At 34.9% G+C, this 19,678-nt stretch overlaps 1 protein-coding gene across 4 annotated transcripts in view; it reads right to left on the reverse strand.

Moving 5' to 3' along the window:
* The window catches only part of LOC130879169 (cytochrome P450 2C26-like), a 28,427-nt gene extending 11,498 nt beyond the window's left edge, over positions 1-16,929 (reverse strand). The window contains exons 1-6 of one of the 4 annotated variants that reach the window (XM_057777351.1): positions 16,762-16,929; positions 14,979-15,141; positions 14,656-14,805; positions 9,996-10,156; positions 8,715-8,891; positions 143-284 (exon numbers count right to left, since the gene is read on the reverse strand). In XM_057777351.1, coding sequence (XP_057633334.1) covers positions 143-284; positions 8,715-8,891; positions 9,996-10,156; positions 14,656-14,805; positions 14,979-15,141; positions 16,762-16,929 — 961 coding nt within the window. Of the gene's footprint in view, positions 1-142; positions 285-8,714; positions 8,892-9,995; positions 10,157-14,654; positions 14,806-14,978; positions 15,142-16,761 lie in introns of all 4 variants that reach the window. The other 3 variants (XM_057777352.1, XM_057777354.1, XM_057777355.1) reach the window with 3 other exon arrangements.
* Between the last annotated feature and the right edge of the window lie 2,749 nt (positions 16,930-19,678).

Genomic DNA, 19,678 nt, shown 5'->3' on the forward strand with positions numbered 1-19,678 from the left:
ATTTTTCTCAGTTATGCTCCCTTTTGCAGCCAGTGGAACTGCAAGTTAAACACTGAGATTTTTGAATAACACCACACATGATGCTGGCAGCATCTTGCCAGCATCTTCCCAGAATGATATGATTTGCCACATGCATTCTCACCTGTGACATGTGGGTGCTTCAGCAGGAGCAGGAGAGCAAATCTCATTGTTGTTCTTAAAGTTTCTGTTCCACCATGAATCATATTACTCAATGTGGCTGTCAGGTTTTCATGTGTATATATCGATTGCTGATTGTGATTTTCCTAAGGGTGATTTGATACCATTATCTAACAAATTCTCTCTTGCCATATCTAAGCAACAATTGAATATACAGTATTGTACAATTCTAAATTGCTGATAGCACAGAATCTAGAAGGTACAGCAGTGACTGAAACTAAATGGCATTTCGGAGACTGTGGTATAGATATCTAAACTTCATTATTCATACATATATTTCCTGTTTGTTAAAATTGCACTTCTAAGATTATATTCCTATGTGTGTGTGTTTGTGTCATGTATGTACAATGTTGACCTGTAAGACTGTAGAAAATATGAAGAGAAGCTGATTTTGTTTGTTGTCTCTTTTCTCAAATTAAACACATGTGTTTGAAGAATTTATGTTTCATTTTATATGGACATAAGAAGACTCATTTATAAAAGGGAAGCCTATATATTAAACATGGTAAGTACATTGACAAGTTGGCTCTAATCCTTCATGTCTATTGTATGACAATAACATAAGGGTTACAAGTCTCTTCATACCTGAGTTCAGAAGGCATTTTATTTAAGGCCTTCATAACTAGTTTTTCCCTTAAATAAGGAAGCACAATTTGAATTAGAATAAATAGGAGAATTGGGGACATAATGCTACCTTTTCAAAGCTCTATCAAGAACTTCCTTTTCAAATATTCTCAAAGATTTTTATGGACTAAGTATAGCTGTACACTCATTACTGAGTTCAAAGTGTTTAAAATAGATGAAGCACAGCTAGCAAGATTAGGTTCCCAGTCAAGATGATCTATCTCCATTCCATTAAGGAGATCTATCTCCATTCCATCAAATAGCAATATGATCTATGAATTAAAAAGGGTAAAAGATATATGTCCAATGGAATAAATCAAAAGGTTGAATAATGCATTTGACTAAGCTGTAAAGATGCTGTGCTACAGGATTGTCAACAATGTTACATCTTGAAATGTTGAGGCAATTTCAGAAATAAATCATCATTATTTTATAATTATCAAACTGATAACATTTTCATGATTACTAGATGGTTTCCAGTGTATTAATATTGTATAGCTAACATTATTAAAATAATTTACCTTCCCTTTATTGCAACTGCCAAAGGAGCTCATCTATTTCCCTTCATAATAGAGCTTCATGTGATTTTCTAATCATAAATTGACATTGCTTATGCCCAAATTAGTTTTAATTAACTCTAGAGGATTATACTTAAAAACTAACAATTATATTTATATATGCTTAAATGCATTTGGAGATATACAGTGGTGCAATTTTGGTTCATACTTGTTAGTTACACACTTATTGAGTATAAAGGTTGCTCAACAAAGGGAACACATGCATGCTAGTGGAACCCTAGCTTCCTACTCTAGTGAGGAAATAGTTCTAAGAGAACAGCACCCTAAGTGCATTTTGACAAGCCATTTCCTAACTGTGTTAAAAATATTTATCCTAATACCCACATAGTAGTGATGTGGGAGATCCTTCTGTATATGTGTTGGTTTTATTGGGTAATGAATAAAGCTACTTTGGCCCATGGCCACACACAGAAACACATGAGAGAGAGAGAGAGAGAGAGAGAGAGAGAGAGAGAGAGAGAGAGAGAGCGCACAGAGTCAGGGAGACACCTTGTAGCTGCAGAAGGAGAGGATGCCACAAACTTCCTGGCAGGTTACAGCCTCATGATGATACACAGATTAATACAAATGGGTTAATTTAAGATGTAAAAGTTAGCTAATAAAAATCTTGAGGTAGCCAGGCAGTGGTGGCACATGCCTTTAATCTCAGCACTCAGAAATCAGAGGCAGGCATATCTCTGTGTGCTTGAGGCCAGCTCGGTCTACAAGAGTGAGTTCCAGGACATGCTCTAAAACTACAGAGAAACCTTGTCTCAAAAAGAAAAAAAAAAAAAAAGAAAAAAAAAACCAGAAAAAAGAATCCTGAGTTAATGGGACAACTGTGATGTAATTACTGTAATTAATATTGTTACAGTGTGGTTATTAGGGTGTACGCAGCCAGAAAACAATTATACAGTCCCTGTTTACAAAATGGCACCCACTCTCTGGGGCATGGATCCATATAAGTCCTAAAAAACTTAAAGAAAAATAGGGCTTCTAGACAAAATGGGAGCCAAGCACAGTTTCTGGGTAGTCAATTTTTTTCAGATTTTTTTCTGCTTGCTGGTGGTGAGCAGAGTCACAACTAGGCTCTTGCAATAGAAGGCTTCCTGACAAATATTAGCAGCAAAAACTGCAGGGTTCTTTTAAGAGCCAACATCCTTGTTCATACTGGAAGCACAAGTAGCTCTGTTTTTGATGGAAGGTCTTGTTATGGAGCATTTAAATGGGGTTTGTAAGCAGAGTGCTTCAAATTGCTTAATGGCAACATAGACCCACTGTTTCCCTAGAGCTGGGGTGGTAAGCATGGCTGGCAGAGCCTGTGAACATGATTCCACCATGTTGGACTTGGCAGAGCAAACAGGCAGGACTATGAAATTGGTCCTAGCCATGCCTACTTAACATTAAAAAAAGTGCTTCTGCTCAGAAAATGATTACAGATACACACTAAAGATAGATACAGACAGAAATAAAACTCTGAATGGCTCATAGTGTATTTTAAAAATGTACATAGGTTTAGAAGGAAAAAAATGTAGAGAATTATAAAAGAAATAGTTTAAAAAAACAAAGTCTATAAAGAGACAATAAAAGTAATATAAAAGAGTATAGACAGTTGTAGATTAAAGAAGTAAAGAAAAATAAAATAATCCAAATAACGATGGAATATACACAGACAATCTAGATAATATATATTATTGTGTTTTCCTTGGAATTTTTGATTGAAGAGAAACATTTGATTCTGGGGGCTTCTAAAATAAACCAGCATAAAGTATCTTGAATTGAAAATTTGGGTCTAAGATTACGTTGCTTTGGAAAGAGGTTCTGCTTTTGTTTCCACACAATATGAGAACCTGTGAATTCCTTTCAGGCTAATGGGTTTTGATGGAACAAATTCCCTGAAAGGTCTCTGTGAACCCTAAAAATACATTTCCCAATGAATAGTAGGAAGAAGTTTGGAGAAAACTAGGCCCAAATTTCCCAAATGATTGTTTATAAATGTTTGTTTTCATTTAAAGGGAAATATAATATAAAGACGAACACTTTGCTTTTGTATGGATCTTGGTCTATTGATACAAATTTAAGGTTGATTTTGTTACACTTTGTACATGTATTTCTGCTTTTGTTTTAGATAATGTATTTGTGCAGCTAATTTAAAAATATATTGTATAGTTAAGAAATACCAGTTAATAGATTGTCACCTACAATAATCAAATTTCAGTCTTATTAGTTAGTTTTCTAGATATATAGAAATATATTTCGTTTAGATAGACAATCTTCAACACTTCAAAGACCTATAGAATATAGAATTTAAAATGTTTGCAGAGCTTAAACTTTTCTTGATAATGATATGTGTCTGTTTGTGGCAGCAACAATCTACTTAAAGAGGTTGATGGTCCTTGAAGAAACTTGCTATGGCATTTGCCCTTCAGTGTGACAAGGCTAGCACTTTGGCTAAGAAATTGCTCTTGCCTGAACTTCGTGATGGTAACTATATGATCTGTACATGCAGGACCCAGAGAAAAAGGATTGCTGATCTTGCTAAAAGAAGATGAGACAGTACTTCAGTGTTCCTGCTTCACCAAAGAAAATGCCAGACATTTTGATGGACACAAAAGAAAGTGACTGGTGATGTATCAATATAGACTAAATAGTTTTTCAAATTTTCTGCTTCATGGAAGAGTCTGTGGGATACTATTGATCTATAAGCTGATGGTGGATTCCTCAACATTACAGAAGAACTCTGGGTGATTGTCCAGGCAGCAAGATGTCTCTGTCATTTCTAGAAGTTTGGAAGTTACTTACAATGCACTTTCTGCTTACTTAGGTAAAATTATACTTTTCTGGGGTCTTTGAAAATTTGAAGACAGATAGTTACAGTTATGGTTTTCCTAAGTTATAATAAAGGATAAATTAGCTATAAAACTTTTTAGACTCACAAAGATAGGTTAGATAATAGAGTATTTTTGTTAATTTGCCAAATGTAAATGGACTAAATATTGTAACTATAATTCTTGATTGATAAATGTTTTGTACATTTTATTTTTACTATGTTAAAATTAAAACTTTCCTTGTTAGTTAGACAGAAAATGGGAGATGATGTGGGGTGTCCTCCTGTATATGTGTTTCTTTTATTGGTTAATGAGTAAAGCTGCTTTGGCTTGTAGCCTGGCAGAATATAATCAGGCTGGAAAAGAAATAGAGAGAGAATAGTCAGAACAAGGGAGACATCATGTAGTTGCTGAAGGAGAAGGATACCAGAAACGTAGCACTAGGCAACAGCCTTGTGGTAATATACAGATTAATAGAAATAGGTTAATTTAAGACATAAAACTTAGTTAATAAATATCTGGAGCTAATAGGCCAAATTGTTTTCTAATTAATATAGTTTCTGTGTGATCTTTTGTATCTGGAAAGCTAGAAAACAAATGAACAGTCTCTATTTACACAGTAGTATAGGATTCACATCTCACAAGTGATGTATTTTTTTACAGAAGAAGACGAAGAAATTATCACCTATTAGCTTGTGGAGAACAACTGTCTATGGGATGTTCAGCCCCAGTCATAACATTCATGATACACCCATTACACTCGAGGCTCAGGGTATATCTTAGAATATGAGGGAGAATGATAGCAATAATCAGATGGTAAGGAACTTTTCTGCAAGATGGCTTTTCTTGATATGACAGAGAAGCTACACTCATGAAATCTCTAAAATAGGCCTATTGAATATAATTGAAATAGTTATAACATCAAGTGAATTATGATGTTGCTGAGAAGAGTTACTTGGGACAACAAGCACAGATGATGAGTTGCAATTAAAAACTGTGGAGAAAGAGAGATGCAGTCTCTCTCAAATTTGAGCACCAGAAAAGGTTATCCAATGTTAAGTGGTCAGTCCTAAAATATACAGATTGTCAATACTGAATGTTCTCACATTGTTGAATTTATGTACTTATCCTTATGCACTTACACATGTAGCAATAATCATTAAAGAACATTGAACCATGAATATCAAGGGAAGCTTGGTGCATGGTAGGTGTTGGTAGAAGGAAAGGGCAGGAAGAAGTGGTGTAATTATATTATATTTAAATAACATACTAAAAATAACACTGACATTCTTTAGATAGTTCAGTTAAAAATAAAGAAGAAAAAGGAGTAGAGGAGTTAGATAACTCTCTAAAGGCCTATGATAAATTAGAGAAGATATGTAAAGATAAATAAGGAGAGCACTTGAGTAATGGGAAGAGACACAACCTTCAAAAAGTGTATATAGAAAAAGAATAACACAGCATAGATCACATTCTTTAGAATATCTAGGTAGAAATTTTCCAAAAACTAGAGTGGGATATTAACATCTATGTATAATAGGTGTAGAGATATGGAAATACAGAGACAAGAACAGGATCTGGCATGAAAATATACTCAAAATATTACCCTTTATGAGGAGTGGATGGGTGTGGGTTAGTGGGTGGTGGGGAAACAGAAATATGGAAAGGCAGGGGAACTGTGGTTGGTATATTAAATTAATAAAAAATAAATAGAAAAAGATAAAATTACCAAATCTAACAAATTACATCAGTGCAATTTGAAATAAAAAATTAAACTTAGGTATGACTCTGTACGACAGAAATTAGTAAACGAAAATGAAATCAAATAAATAATCACATTTAAATTGTCGGAAAAGATTTAATATTGTATAACATGCATGAAAGATTGACATCCTTAGAACCATTTCTGGATCTAAGAAGCAGAATATAAGTAAACAAGTGGAAAACCAATTCATGCACAAGCCCTGAAATTTGGAAAAGCTTTAAAGTGGAGGTATTATGTAGAAAGAGGAGAGTGGGCCGTACCCAGCTGCCCAGCTAGCTTAACCCCCGAAAAAAACCACACAGAAATTGTATTAATTAAAACACTGCCTGACCCATAAGCTCTAGCCTCTTATTGGCTAACTCTTGCATCTTAATTGAACTTCTTTCTAATAATCTGTATGTCACCACGAGGTCGTGGCTTACCAGGAAAGATTCAGCATGTCTGACCTTGCAGCTGCGTGGCAGCTCGGCTCTATCAGCTGCTTTCTACCTCCCAGAATACAGTTCTGTCTTCTCTGCCTATCTAAGTTCTGCCCTATCACTCCAAGCAGTTTCTTTATTGATTAACCAATGAAAGCAGTACAAATACAGAAGGACCTCCTACAACATTATTATTCTTCAAAGTAATCTACAAGGAACTCAGGACTGCGAGGGGTGCACCTACACACTGAGGCAATGGGGATGTTCTATCGGGAACTCACCAAGGCCAGCTGGCCGGGTTCTGAAAAAGCATGGGACAAAACCGGTCTCGCTGAACATAATGGACAATGAGGACTACTGAGAACTGAAGAACAATGGCAATGGGTTCTTGATCCTATTGCACATAATGGCTTTGTGGGAGCCCAGGTAGTTTGGATGCTCACCTTAATAGACCTGGATGGAGGTGGGTGGTCCTTGGACCTCCCACAGGGCAGAGAAACCTGCTTGCTCTTTGGGCTGAGGAGGAAGGAAGACTTGATTGGGGGAGGGGGAGGGAATGGGAGGTGGTGGTGGGGAAGAGGCAGAAATCTTTAATAATTAAATAAATTAATTAATAAAAAAAAGATTAAAAAAAAATAAGTCACTTCTATCCGTACTAAACATCAAATAGGAAAACAAGTCCACAGATTTAAATGGAATTATAGAGAAAGATCTGAACCCTCTAAATGGAAACCTACAGCAATGAATGCAGTGTGGTGTTGGCACACACATCAAGATGCAAAATACTTTGATATCTAGATATACAGAATAATATGTAGGCAAGGAAAAAAAGGTAAAAATCCCTTACACATGAAAGAAAATTCAAAAAATAAAGATTCTGAAAGCTATGAATCTTAAACTGTTAGTTGAAAATTTTGTGTGTTCTTCACAAAGGTAAATATGAAATGAGGTTGAAACAGAAACTTCGTGCAGGAGATATGCACAAAGAAAACGAAAACCTGCCATCAAGAAACACATGCACACATGTTTCTAAATGAATAGCTCAGAAGAGTCAGAGGTAGAAATAATGCAAAGACACAGAATGGTGAATGAGTATATTGTTCTCATGCTTGTAAATGAAGGTTGCAGTAACAGGTGACCACAGTACAGAAACAAGCTGAACTTGAAGAAGTATCCAAGATTTTATGCACGTGCGGGTAGAGAAAAGTAAACGCCCTCCAGTGAGAGCTGGTTTAGATATCAGTATACTCTGTCAGAGAGATATAAGAAAGTCCATAAAGAGATAAATTACACTCACAATTATTAATAATGCCATAGATTTTTGAGAGACATTGTTAATGGCTTGGTGTGTTTTGTAGAGTGATGCAACATTTTGACACTAGAAGGTTGTCAGTGCTTCAAATTGGTGACTGGCAACATACGTTAGTACTACCTCAGTTTTAAATGTTTGACATTTTAAGTGCAGTCTCTTTGTGAATTTCCATTGGCCTCTCTACAAATATTGACAACATATTTTAAATTCATATGGAAATTTGAAGGATTTAGAATGGTAAAGCAGTCTGTCAGAAACATGTAGCAAAGTTCAGGGACTCAAAATTCTGGATTTTAAATACTGATATAATATTTGAATAACAAAGACCTCAGACACTGAACTACTAATAAAATATACAAACCAAGAAAATGGTAGTACAACTGACTCCCATCACACCAGAATATTTATCATTGGTATTTTTCTTAACAAGAGTGCAAAATAAATTGTGGAGAAACTCTTTCTGAAATTATACATTGCTAACAGTTAATCCTGACAGCAAACCAAATCTCTAACCGCACTGGTATTAATTCGTTAACTCATGAGAAATTATACTCAAAGCTTTACTCTTTAATCCACCTACTCCTTCCCATGGTACACGTCATTCATCCTTTAGAAGTCATATGTGGTGTCTATCAGTGCAAATGTGTACAGATCTCTTTTAATCTGTATGATATGCAAGTGATAAAAACACAGTCATTGATGATGTTCATGTTCAAGTTAAGAAAGAAAATTTGTGGTTTATGACTATATTGAAATTTGTTTCTTATTGTTTGCCTTTTGTGTTGTCTTTCTACCATGCTAGATTTTTTTGAGTTTTTCTTTTTTTGTTTTGATTAAAAGAACAGGGTCAATGGGCCCTTATTAACAATTTTAACCATTTTTTTCAGGCTTTCACACACATAATACTAAATTGTTTTTCAATGATACTGACATGGTTTTAAATATCACTTCAATAAAGTATAAAATGCTTTATCAATTTAATAATTGAATAAATGAATATTAACACTTTACCTGCTGTCCTTTAATTAGGAAATAATCAATAAAGTCCCGAGGGTTGGCAGCATCCAAGGATTCCTCGTGTTCTTTTATTTTTGCCGAAAGGAAACTCTGAATAGAAGTCAAGTTTTTATAAAATGTATTATGGGTCCCTGGACAATAATCAATCAGAACAGGGAACATATTGCAAAGCTGCAAGGAAATTCAAGAATTTACTAAAAATAGACACTGTATTGACCTAAGTAAGATATATTAGTAATGTGTCACATGAATGATTTGAATTGCTAGACAGAAGAATGATTCAAATTCATCATAAGGAGTATTAATTACATTCATTATTCTAATAGAGAGATTTGAAGAAGAAATTTCTCCCATATTTGTTAATGATCTTAGTAAAATTTCCATAGTCACCTATCTTTTATCATAAATTTTGTTCATGTAAACTCATTGAAGGCTCAAATAAATTCTGTCCTACAGTTTGAAATACATGTGATTTAAACACTCACACACTTTCAATGTGACAATAGAAGTTCAAATTTTTGGGATGACATTTACGGAAAAATCTAGTGCCCCAGATTCAATATCTATCACCCATCTTCTGAAATGTAATGACTCTTTAGTGTTGGGTTTGGCTCAAAGAAATGGGTGTGTGGTAAAATCAATTTCACCACATAGGATTTAGGGGTTTCTCTTTGATCAAATAATCATTTTGTATGCATTGAGCAAGATATTTTAGTTTAGACTAGAAAAATTCTATGAGGATATTTATGGTCCACATAGCATTAAAACATTCATCTTTCCGTTTTTAACTGACACCCTGTAAACTAGAATCCCAACTGACCCATTAAATGATAGGCGTACCCAGTGTTTACTGACAGATTTTGTCATTAGTATTCTTCCTCCTTTGAGAGAATATTCTGTCTATACTGAAATAAAGCTCCCCAGTAATATGTTCAGAATGTGCTTGATGAAAAATTGATCAGTATTTGATTAGTAAAACATTCTGTGAATGACTGATCACTTATAGAAACAGATGCAGTATTTTAACAATTCTGTCGTAACCGACAGGAAGATTTATTAATAAGAAACGATCAGGCTTCAGTCAGTTGGCATCTACCTCTAAGTTTTTGCTATTTGTACACTTATGGGTTGAGTTCTCCTTCCAGAGAATTATTTCCATAATACATTAGCCCTTGTCGGCTGGTCACCTCCCTTCTTCCTGATCCATATTGAATTTGAGCTGTAAGGAAGAAAGACCATAAGTATGTTGTCAGAAGGAAAGGATATTGGCTTTACCTGCACCCAGCGAGAGTTCAGAATCTTAGAGTTCACATTCAGTTTTTCTATCAAGCTAACAAAAACTTGATCAGTATAATCAAAACGATTTTGGAAAATAATGGAGCAAATGACATTGCAGGGAACACAGGTCGAGATGAAGGAGGGATCATAGGGTGAGCCTGAAGAGTTGGAAACAAATGCCAAATGTTACTAAAATATATGAAGAAGAAATTTTGCCTTTGTTAACTAGTTAATGTAATTTAAACATTTTAAATGGAATATAATATTGAATATTCTTAACAACTATATATTTATCTGGTGAATAATACACAGCCATATTGACATTACATTTCAATTAATCTTCAAACTCACTAGTTAAATAAGAAGAGATCATGTCTATTTTACTGACTGGTTTAACCTTAAGCACGTGCTATTATCTGAAAAAAGATTATTATTTACTTATTTAATTTTGATTTTGGTTTTCCTTTTAAATAAGACAGTTGGAGGTCATGGAGTATATAGTACTCAGTAACAATTATTTTGGCAAGATTGTAATCCTAACCTGAAGTACAGACTATTATATATAAATATAAAAGGCATTAAATTGTAAGCTATTCTATGGAGTAAAGGGGGAACGTATCATACACAACATATAGTATGTCTAAACATACTAAAATTCTATTATGAGATTAAAATGTGAAAAACTCTACTCACTTCTACTAGAGAGTAAATGCTCCTTTTTCTGGATTCCCCTAAGTAGTAGTATTAGAGTTTATGTTTAACCACACATCAAACCTTTACTCACAGTACAAAGCAACCACAGAACACATGCAAAATGCTTGTTGGTTTATAATTTCCCTGGATCATCTAATGTGCAATGGATACAGTTACAATCCTGCTTTGGGGTGCCCATATACCAACTGAAAAGTCATAAGTCCCTGACTGAATATTTTGTATTAAATAAGCATGTCATTTTTACTTTTCATGAGGATGTCATTTGATCATCTATTCCCCTTAGACTGACTTGAATTAGCAGTTGCCCATCTGAAGGACACTGATGACACTTTAAGAGCATTCTGTATCCTAATAGGTAAGGTCACTAAAAAGTTTTTGTTTGTATTCTGCAGTTTGTATAACAGAAAACCTACCAAGTTCCAGGTTCTTACAATAAATGGCCCTACATCCTAAAAATTAGCCAATTATATTAACAGACTATTCACAGTCCAAAGATGGAACAATGACCAATATTAATTATTTATTTTGGTAGCTATAAATGAGGTCTGATGCATTCAATACTAGTGTTCTAAAACATTTATCAAATGAGCAAACTTCCATTATTAAGTGATATGCAAGGACTCTCTAGCTATCTTATTGGGCTTAATCACAGACCATTCACAATAATAGCATTTTCATGTGAATTGTAGCATGATATTAAACCATTTCAGCTCTTGTATATACATGGTGCACTGCTGGCTGATAATAGAAAACGTTTTCTGGCAGTACATTCTTAAGCTAAGTTGCGTCCATCTATTTATGTGGCACCAACATCAATGTCTTCATCTCATCTTCGGTAGATAACACCATTTGATCTTTGGTACACTAACAATTTTTGAATATACCACTTAAATATTTTCACCACAATCTTTCTTTTATCACAAGAAGATACTTCCTTCATGTCCATTAAAATTTTATTAATGATTCTATTTGAACACAAATAACTTTGGCAAATTCTTTTGAGATATATATATATATATATATATATATATTTTAATATTGTTATCGAGAACATTCCCACACTGGCATGGGCCAGGTTAGTTCTTTCTTTTTTTTTTTACATCTGACTTCTTTTTTTTTATTCTTTTTTAATTAATATTTCCACCTGCTCCCGATGATAACAATTCAAGAAGTAAAAGAAAAGTCATTCTTGAAATCAAAATGGATCTGTGCTCCAAGGTCACAATCAAAATATTTAGGTAGAACTACTGGAGGCCTTTGAAATGTCATCCATGTTGATTATAACTGATTGATATATAACTGAGTTGATTATAACTCTTTTGATTCTAGTCTTATCCTTCATCCTTAGCAATCAAATGAGGAAAGTTGTTGTAATAGAAGATTTTGACATAGTTTGATTGACAGTGACAAGTATTTGGGCATATCAGTTCCTTTAATATTCAGGTGAAAGTTTCTTTCATTGTAATTTTTTTTGGTTTGTTTTTCTGGATAGTAAGAACTGACATAATTTACTGCAAGAGTTCCTTCTTATATGAAAACATTTTTACCACTAAATTTTTATCTTTTTGCTTCTGTGAAATGTTTACTGAGAATAGGTACCAGTGACTACTCAACATCTTTTTTCTGAAATAAAGATATAAGCCCTTGAGGCTCACCATTGATAGGGAAAAGAGTCCCTGAAATCTGTCCGGATTGATAGTTTTTTTGTGCTTGTGTGTGCAGGGGTGAGAAGCCTACAGGCCAATCTCAGCAATGCTCCCATCTGAGTCAGTAGTGCCTAATCCTGGAAAACTGGAGAGGACGATTCTGTAAGTCATGGGTGAATCTGAGTTCCAGGCAAGCCTTGTCTACAGATCTACTTCCAGGCCATTCAGTTCTACACAGAGAAATCCTATTTCAATAAACAAACTAAAAAACAGAAACAAAAACAAAGCAAAAATTAACAATCTATTGTGCTAGTAATTTGGACTAGTAGGAATCATGTAGAAACAACCTAGAATTAGGAGGAAAAAAAACTTGAAAAATGGGATATGTCAATGTTCTATGGGAAGAAAGTGTAAAGTCAACAACTTTAACTATGACCTGAACTGTTTACATAACTAAATTATATGAGAGCCTATATCTGCAAAGTCCATTACAGATAAAGCAAAAATCATGAGGAAACTATTGAAGACTTTCCTTTTCACATATTCATGTTTAAAACAGTGAATTTTGCTGTTTACCAAAAATTATTTCATGTTAATACCTGTAGTGAAAGTATGATAAAAGCAAAACTGAATGGTAAGTGGAAATAATGGAAGAAAATGGAGGAGAAAAAAATCAGTGTACTTAAAACAAAGTTCATGATCTGTCACTAGAAACTTGTCTCCACGATCTCATCCAGAATCCAGTGGATTTTCAACAATGCTATTTTCTGGAAAGAAAATAATATGTATCATGGCCAAACTTCGCATTCAATACATTTGAGCAAAACTTACAGTTGTGGATATTTTCCTTGCTACTTTCATGAGTAAGTATCAAGATGGCATATGACAGAAATGATTAAAATGTATGTATTACATATATCATGTGATTGATTTCACAAGTAAAAAAATGAGTAATCAGTTTCTGTGTTGATTAGTTTAAGTCATGTTGACACAAACCACAGTTAGCACAAAAGAAGAAAACTCGGAAGAGTAAATGCTCCAACAACCTAAACTGAGTTCTTATCTTTCATGCTCTTCCTTCATTTCTGATGATGTGGGAGGACTCAACATACTATGGGTGATATGAGTCACTTGGATGGATTATTTTTAGCACAACACAGAAAAAAATAAAAAAGATAGGAGAAAGTGATTATTTCCTTTTATTCCTTTCAGTGGTGAATTTGCTGTGACCAAGAGACCAATATTGTTTGTATTGAAGTTGACCCTAATTTATGTAGACTCAAATAACGGCAAATAATTTAACAAATTTTGACTATTGAGCATAAGAAATTCCTTGAACTTACTTTACTGATATTTTACCATACAATTAACATAATGCAGTACTCTAAGCAATACCAAGTGTTTAAGCAAAACATTAGAAGGTAAGACTTTGAGATTGTTATTGTATGTGTGCATGCCATTCATATATAAAATCTGACAGGCAATCTTTTATTATATTTGTCAAGAATGCTAAAACAAATCACTTAGGGATGGACAGACAAAATAAGATTCTTCCTTTACAAGCAACAGGCGAGGTAGCATCCAGAGTGTTGGCATAGAAACAACCATCACTTTTCTAACGCAAACACCTTAAGGGGAAAATGACGGGAAGACTGAAGACACACAGGGAAATGCTAGAGAGCCAACAGTGCCAACTTTTTAAGTAAAATTACTAAGTTTAGTTATTTCTAAGTGTACATTTATTTTGAATATTAGTGTTGAAACATGTTTTATTAAGGTCAGAAATCAAACCACTAAATGTTATGCAAGAAGATATAACAATATCATTTTGATATCATGCAAACAGCTGAGATGCACTTATCAAAAAGAATTCTACTATACTCAATGAGAAATAAAATTATTACATCATACCACAGTTGCCAAAAACAGTAAACATAATACAAGAAGGACACTTAGACACTTTAGAGAAGCAGTTTAGACCTGTTCAAGAAAAAAGAGGAAAATGGAAGAAAAGTAATGTGATGAAAAGAAAGTGATTACAATCTTTTCTAGGGTTCTTATGTTTTCTTAGTAACTATTGCTATTGGAAACTGTATTGTGGTGAGATGATATGCAAAGGAAAAACAGTATTTTTGATGAGGGGAATGTATTGCTCTATATTTCCATAGAAAATTAGCATGGGACCCATACCCATGACATCTCTTTAGAAAACAATGCTTTGAATAGAATGGGAAAATTGACTAATGCAGATATACACAGGACAAGATGTAAATGTCAGATTATAAACCTGCACCTACCATTGGTTTTCTTCAGTTCCTCCACAAGGAACTGTGCTTCCTCTTGAATACGGTTCTCAATACTTTTTTTCCCCATGCCCAGTTTTCTCAGGGTTATGAGTGAGAAGTGCCTTGTTTTTTTCCATTTATCTCCATTGGTAAAAGAAATGCCTAAAGAAATTGGAATAGAAGATTAGGAAGTATGTCTGAGAGATAGATAAACAGAATGGTCACAGACATAGAGTCCCAAACTTATATCTGAAGAGCAACATGACCTCTGCTTTCCACCCTCCACCTCACTATGTATAACTACCCAGTATACACAGAAGCACATGCATACTTACCAAAGCCTTTTAAAGCCATCTGTAAAACTGGGACACTTCCTCTTCCACTAAACTCCTCCCCATGACCTATGAGAGCTTCTTTTATTGTCTCATAGCCATGCAACACCACAGTGGGTTTCATGCCAAAATACAGAGTGAACACAGGGCCATAGATTTTGGAGAACTGGAATGATAATACAAAACACAAATATTCTAAAATTATCACTGTAGTTGACCTCTACATACTGGCAACAGAACTGTGGTAAAACATTTTTAGGCAGAAAAACTAAGTTAGATGTTTGTATATACCTTTCAATATGATAATTGTTACATATAGATGATCTGCTGGGTGCCAGGCAATATCTCAGGCCGTTTATAGTCTAAAGAGAAGGAATCACCTTACTATGATATTCAACAGGTCACTTTGTCATTGTTCACAAAGTACCTGAAGTAAAAATTCCACACTCATTTCCTGGGTTCTAATGCAAAGGAGTAGAACCTTCAAATCCACACTATGCTTATCCATTTTATGGATAATGCAGATCATTCTCATGCTAACTGCATACAGATATAGACATCAATATTCACATGACTTCTGTGGACCCAGCTGTGAAATACTTTCTGTTGAAAATTACAAAACCTGTGAAGAAGGGTAAACATCTAAACTCTTGGGTCACCACAAGAGTTCAAATTCAGTCCTCATCTATTGTTACATAAGTACAGAGTAAGTGTCACAGAAGCTGCACCACAATAACAGCACTGTAGAAAAAATATTCTCATCATGCAGTATTTTTGGTCCCAGGCATAGGCTTTGTATGGAATCAAAGGAGATCAGCAAACCACAGTATAAGCTAAGCCACACTGTTTACGGTGTCCTTTTCCTGTGTAATCCCATGCCCATTGCTTTACTTTTAATCAGGATCCAATTAATTCTACAGAGTAAGGCATGAATGAATAATCCAGGAACAATGTATCTCTATAATTATGACTCCTTTAAATAATGTTCATTGTAATGCTAATATTAATCATCTACAGTCAGATATTAAGGGGTGAAAGCTGAGAGATCAGAGAAGCAGTGCAGCCAGCCACTAGAGGGACTTTTACCTCTGCAGAATCCTCAGATTCAAAGGGGTGACCGTGCCTTTATGAATCCTCAAACTGCATCTCCAGACTGAATCCTCAGACTGAATGCTCAGACTGTATCCTCAGAAGGCCTGCTCAGAGCACATCTGAGCTCTTGCCTCCTCCCGCCTTGTGTCCTCTCTCTGCCCAACCATATCACTTCCCTTCTCTACCTCCCTGGTACTTAATTTAAAGGTGTGAGCCACTACCACATGGCTGTTTCTCTTTGAGACTGGACCAGTATAGTGTAGCCCAGGGTGGCTTTGAACCGACAGAGGTCTGTCTGCCTTTGTCTTCCAAGTCCTGGAATTAAAGTATTGTCCCACCACTGCACATATATTTAATTAGTTCTAATTTAATTAACACATACCTGAAATTAGTTCTGCACTTTGATCTTTGGGCAAGATTTATTTGTTAGATCACAAAGTATCACTATAATCCTCAGTCTTCACCATTAGTCAAAATAATACAAAATGTTTAGGAAAGCAGTATTTGAAATCTTGTTTATTACTAATTCCAACGGCAGTTCTACAGGCAAGACTCAGAAAAGACAAAAACAACTTTACTGTTTTTCACTCTACATCCATTTAAAAAATATTTTCTCTAGTACTGAGTTTCTTTGAAAGCAGCATCACTTATATCTCTCTTCACAAAGTGCCAGACAAGCATAATTTATGCTTACCTTGGAAAAAGCTTGGTGCCTTTTTTTTGCATCTATCTGGTGGATATTGCCAATAATTGGCAGAGGAGTAGGTCCAGGAGGTAGCTTCCCTCTCTTAGAACTCTGTTTCCAGTATGAGAACAGAAGCAGACATGTCAGAATGAGCACCAAGACCATGACCAGATCCATGGTTAGCCTTCCCACAGGCACAAGTGTGGTCAGGTAGTACAGAGGTTTCATAATACGGCCATAGAACTGACCTCTTGTACTTTGGAGCATCATTGAGTAACCAACAGGGTACTGTTTAAGCTCTCTTCCAACTAGACTTTGTCCCTGTGAAAACAAAAAATAAAAATGAACAGTTATTTAACCTTGTTTTTTATAGCGTGTCTCTTAGTGATTTTGACCTAATTTTACAGAGTTATGACCAAATATTGGTGATAAATATGAACAATGAATTTGATATTGTGAAGGTCTGTCTTTATTTGAAAATAGTTAATTTTTAGAAAGTATTTTATTCTGAAATTATAGTATAATTTTGCCATTTTAGAGTTTCTAATGTATGTTTGTTTTATGATTCTTTAAAATAGTTAATGGATATATAATTAGCATCTGTTCATTTCACAAACTAATAGGATTCAAAATGATATTTTCATTCAAGTCTATCATGTACTTTGACAGTTTCTTCCTCTACATTGTCTAGTTCTTCATCACTCTTTCTGTAAGTCAGTTTCTGCTTCCAAATATCCCCCTATATTATTAGCAAATACTCTACTCTAGAATAACATAACATATAGACTTAATGACAACTTACGCTGGAGAGGTTGTGGGATAAAGGGAACACTCCTGTATTGCTGGTGCGAGCACAAGCTGGTACATCCCCTTCGGATGTCAGTGTGGCAATTTCTCAGAAAATTAGGAAACAACCTTCCTCAAGACCCAGTAATACCACTTTTGGGTATATATCCAAAGGATGTTCAATCATGCCACAAGGACATATGTTAAACTATGTTCATAGCAGCCTTGTCTGTCGTAGCCAGAATTTGAAAACAACCTATACGCCCTTCTACTGAAGAATGGATAAGGAAAATGTGGTACATTTACACAATGTTGTACTACACAGCAGAAAAATACAACAACATCTTGAATTTTGCAGACAAATGAATGGAGCTAGTAAACATTATTTTGAGTGTGGTAACCCAAACTAAGAAAGACAATTATCACATGTACTCACTCATAAGTAGTTTCTAAACATAAAGCAGGAAGATCCCCAAAGCTCACTCAGTGCTAAGGTGTGGATCTCGCATCTGTTTTCATCAGTTTCTGGATAGAGTGTCTCTGGTGACAATTATTGTAGTCACTAATCTGATTACAATGTATTGCGAGTTCAGGTACTCTCTCTACTATTCCTATGAGTGTTAGTTCGCTTTATCTTTGTGTATTTCTGGCTTATCTGGTACCAGTTTCTCCCTAAACCCAAAATGCTCCCCCATCAAGATATTTCTTTAGTTATCTATTGTTATATAGTATGATGAATAAACTGAAAGAAAACACAAATATCTGAATCATTATATTCTTATAAAAACACTCATGTCAACTATAATTCTCACTTCTGTAACTGTTCATGTGGCCTTATCTGATATTCATAACTAAATTCATCTCCTATGCATTTTGGGTTTGCTCCAAACTCAAAAAGCACCACAGGTAGCCTTGGGTCTTTGCATGGCTGAGAGACTCACACCTTCATTCCTCACTGATCTACGTCATTCTTCCATTTTTAGGCTGTTGTAGTTTTCCTTTACTTTTAATCACAGTACTTGCTATAAGCAAGGGATGCTTGAAGTGATTTCCTTCACTCCAGACATATCTTCCTATCTCCATTGTGGTGCAGCAATTCAATTTCCCCATTGTAATCTATATCAACCACCCCTCCTAACACTGTTATTTATTTCTTAGTCTTAATTAAAGGGAACCAAAAACCTAAAAGTGGCCATGGCAAACAGTTCAATGAAATGTTTATTATGTCTTCTGACAGTATTGCTCTCACAACTATATGTAAAAGTTCTAGTTCAGAAGAAGTTAATGTGAATGGAAAGGAAACAAAAGTGTTTCTAGTGTGTGAATAGTGGTTATAATGTGTATAATTTTTTTCAGACTTTGATTCATGAACTAATGGATCTTGGTTATGAGAGAAACTATACCAGGTATTAGATGCTGATTCAAAGTACATACTGCCCTCTGAGAACCCTATCCAAGTCCTCTATCCTGATGACACCTAATTGACATTGTAACTGTTTTCTTAGGGTTATCCCATTTGCTCCAGGTGTAAGGATATGATTAGAGCCAGATGCTCCAGGATGTAAGGACATGATTAGAAAATACATACCATGATATGGGGCTTGCAATCACTCTTCTCTAGTTGCCACATGAGTTCATTAGTGAGAAGCAAAACTGTACAGAATAATATGGAAGTGTATAAGCTATTCTATAAGTCCAAGATGGTGGTTTTTGTGCAGGAGAGGAACCTCCATTACATAACCAAAATATGTATCCACTTGTATATAGTTAACACATTGTCTTTTACACAAAGGAAGAGGTCCAACATTATAAATCTGCTACAAAGTCACTGGCTGGTCAGCCCAGATATGGGGCCATATCTGGGACTCTGGTATTTGTCTGTTGTGTGAATATCTGGCACTCAGCAATAGGTGTTGACTGGTCAGCCTTGGTAGTGGATGTTAATGTTGTGTAAGCCATTCACAAATCCCATCTCAACAGCCGTTGTTACTATTTTATGGGCCAATTTGTCAGGGTAATGAAAGGTTAAGGGAAGGCTGACAATCCACAGAATGTGTCCTTTTATCTACTATGTTATTAAGTGCTTCCTCAGTCAAAGTCCCAAGCTCATGAGCATTTACATGAGGAACAATTTATTTTC

Source organism: Chionomys nivalis, chromosome 8 (assembly GCF_950005125.1).
Source record: "Chionomys nivalis chromosome 8, mChiNiv1.1, whole genome shotgun sequence".
NCBI lineage: Eukaryota > Metazoa > Chordata > Mammalia > Rodentia > Cricetidae > Chionomys > Chionomys nivalis.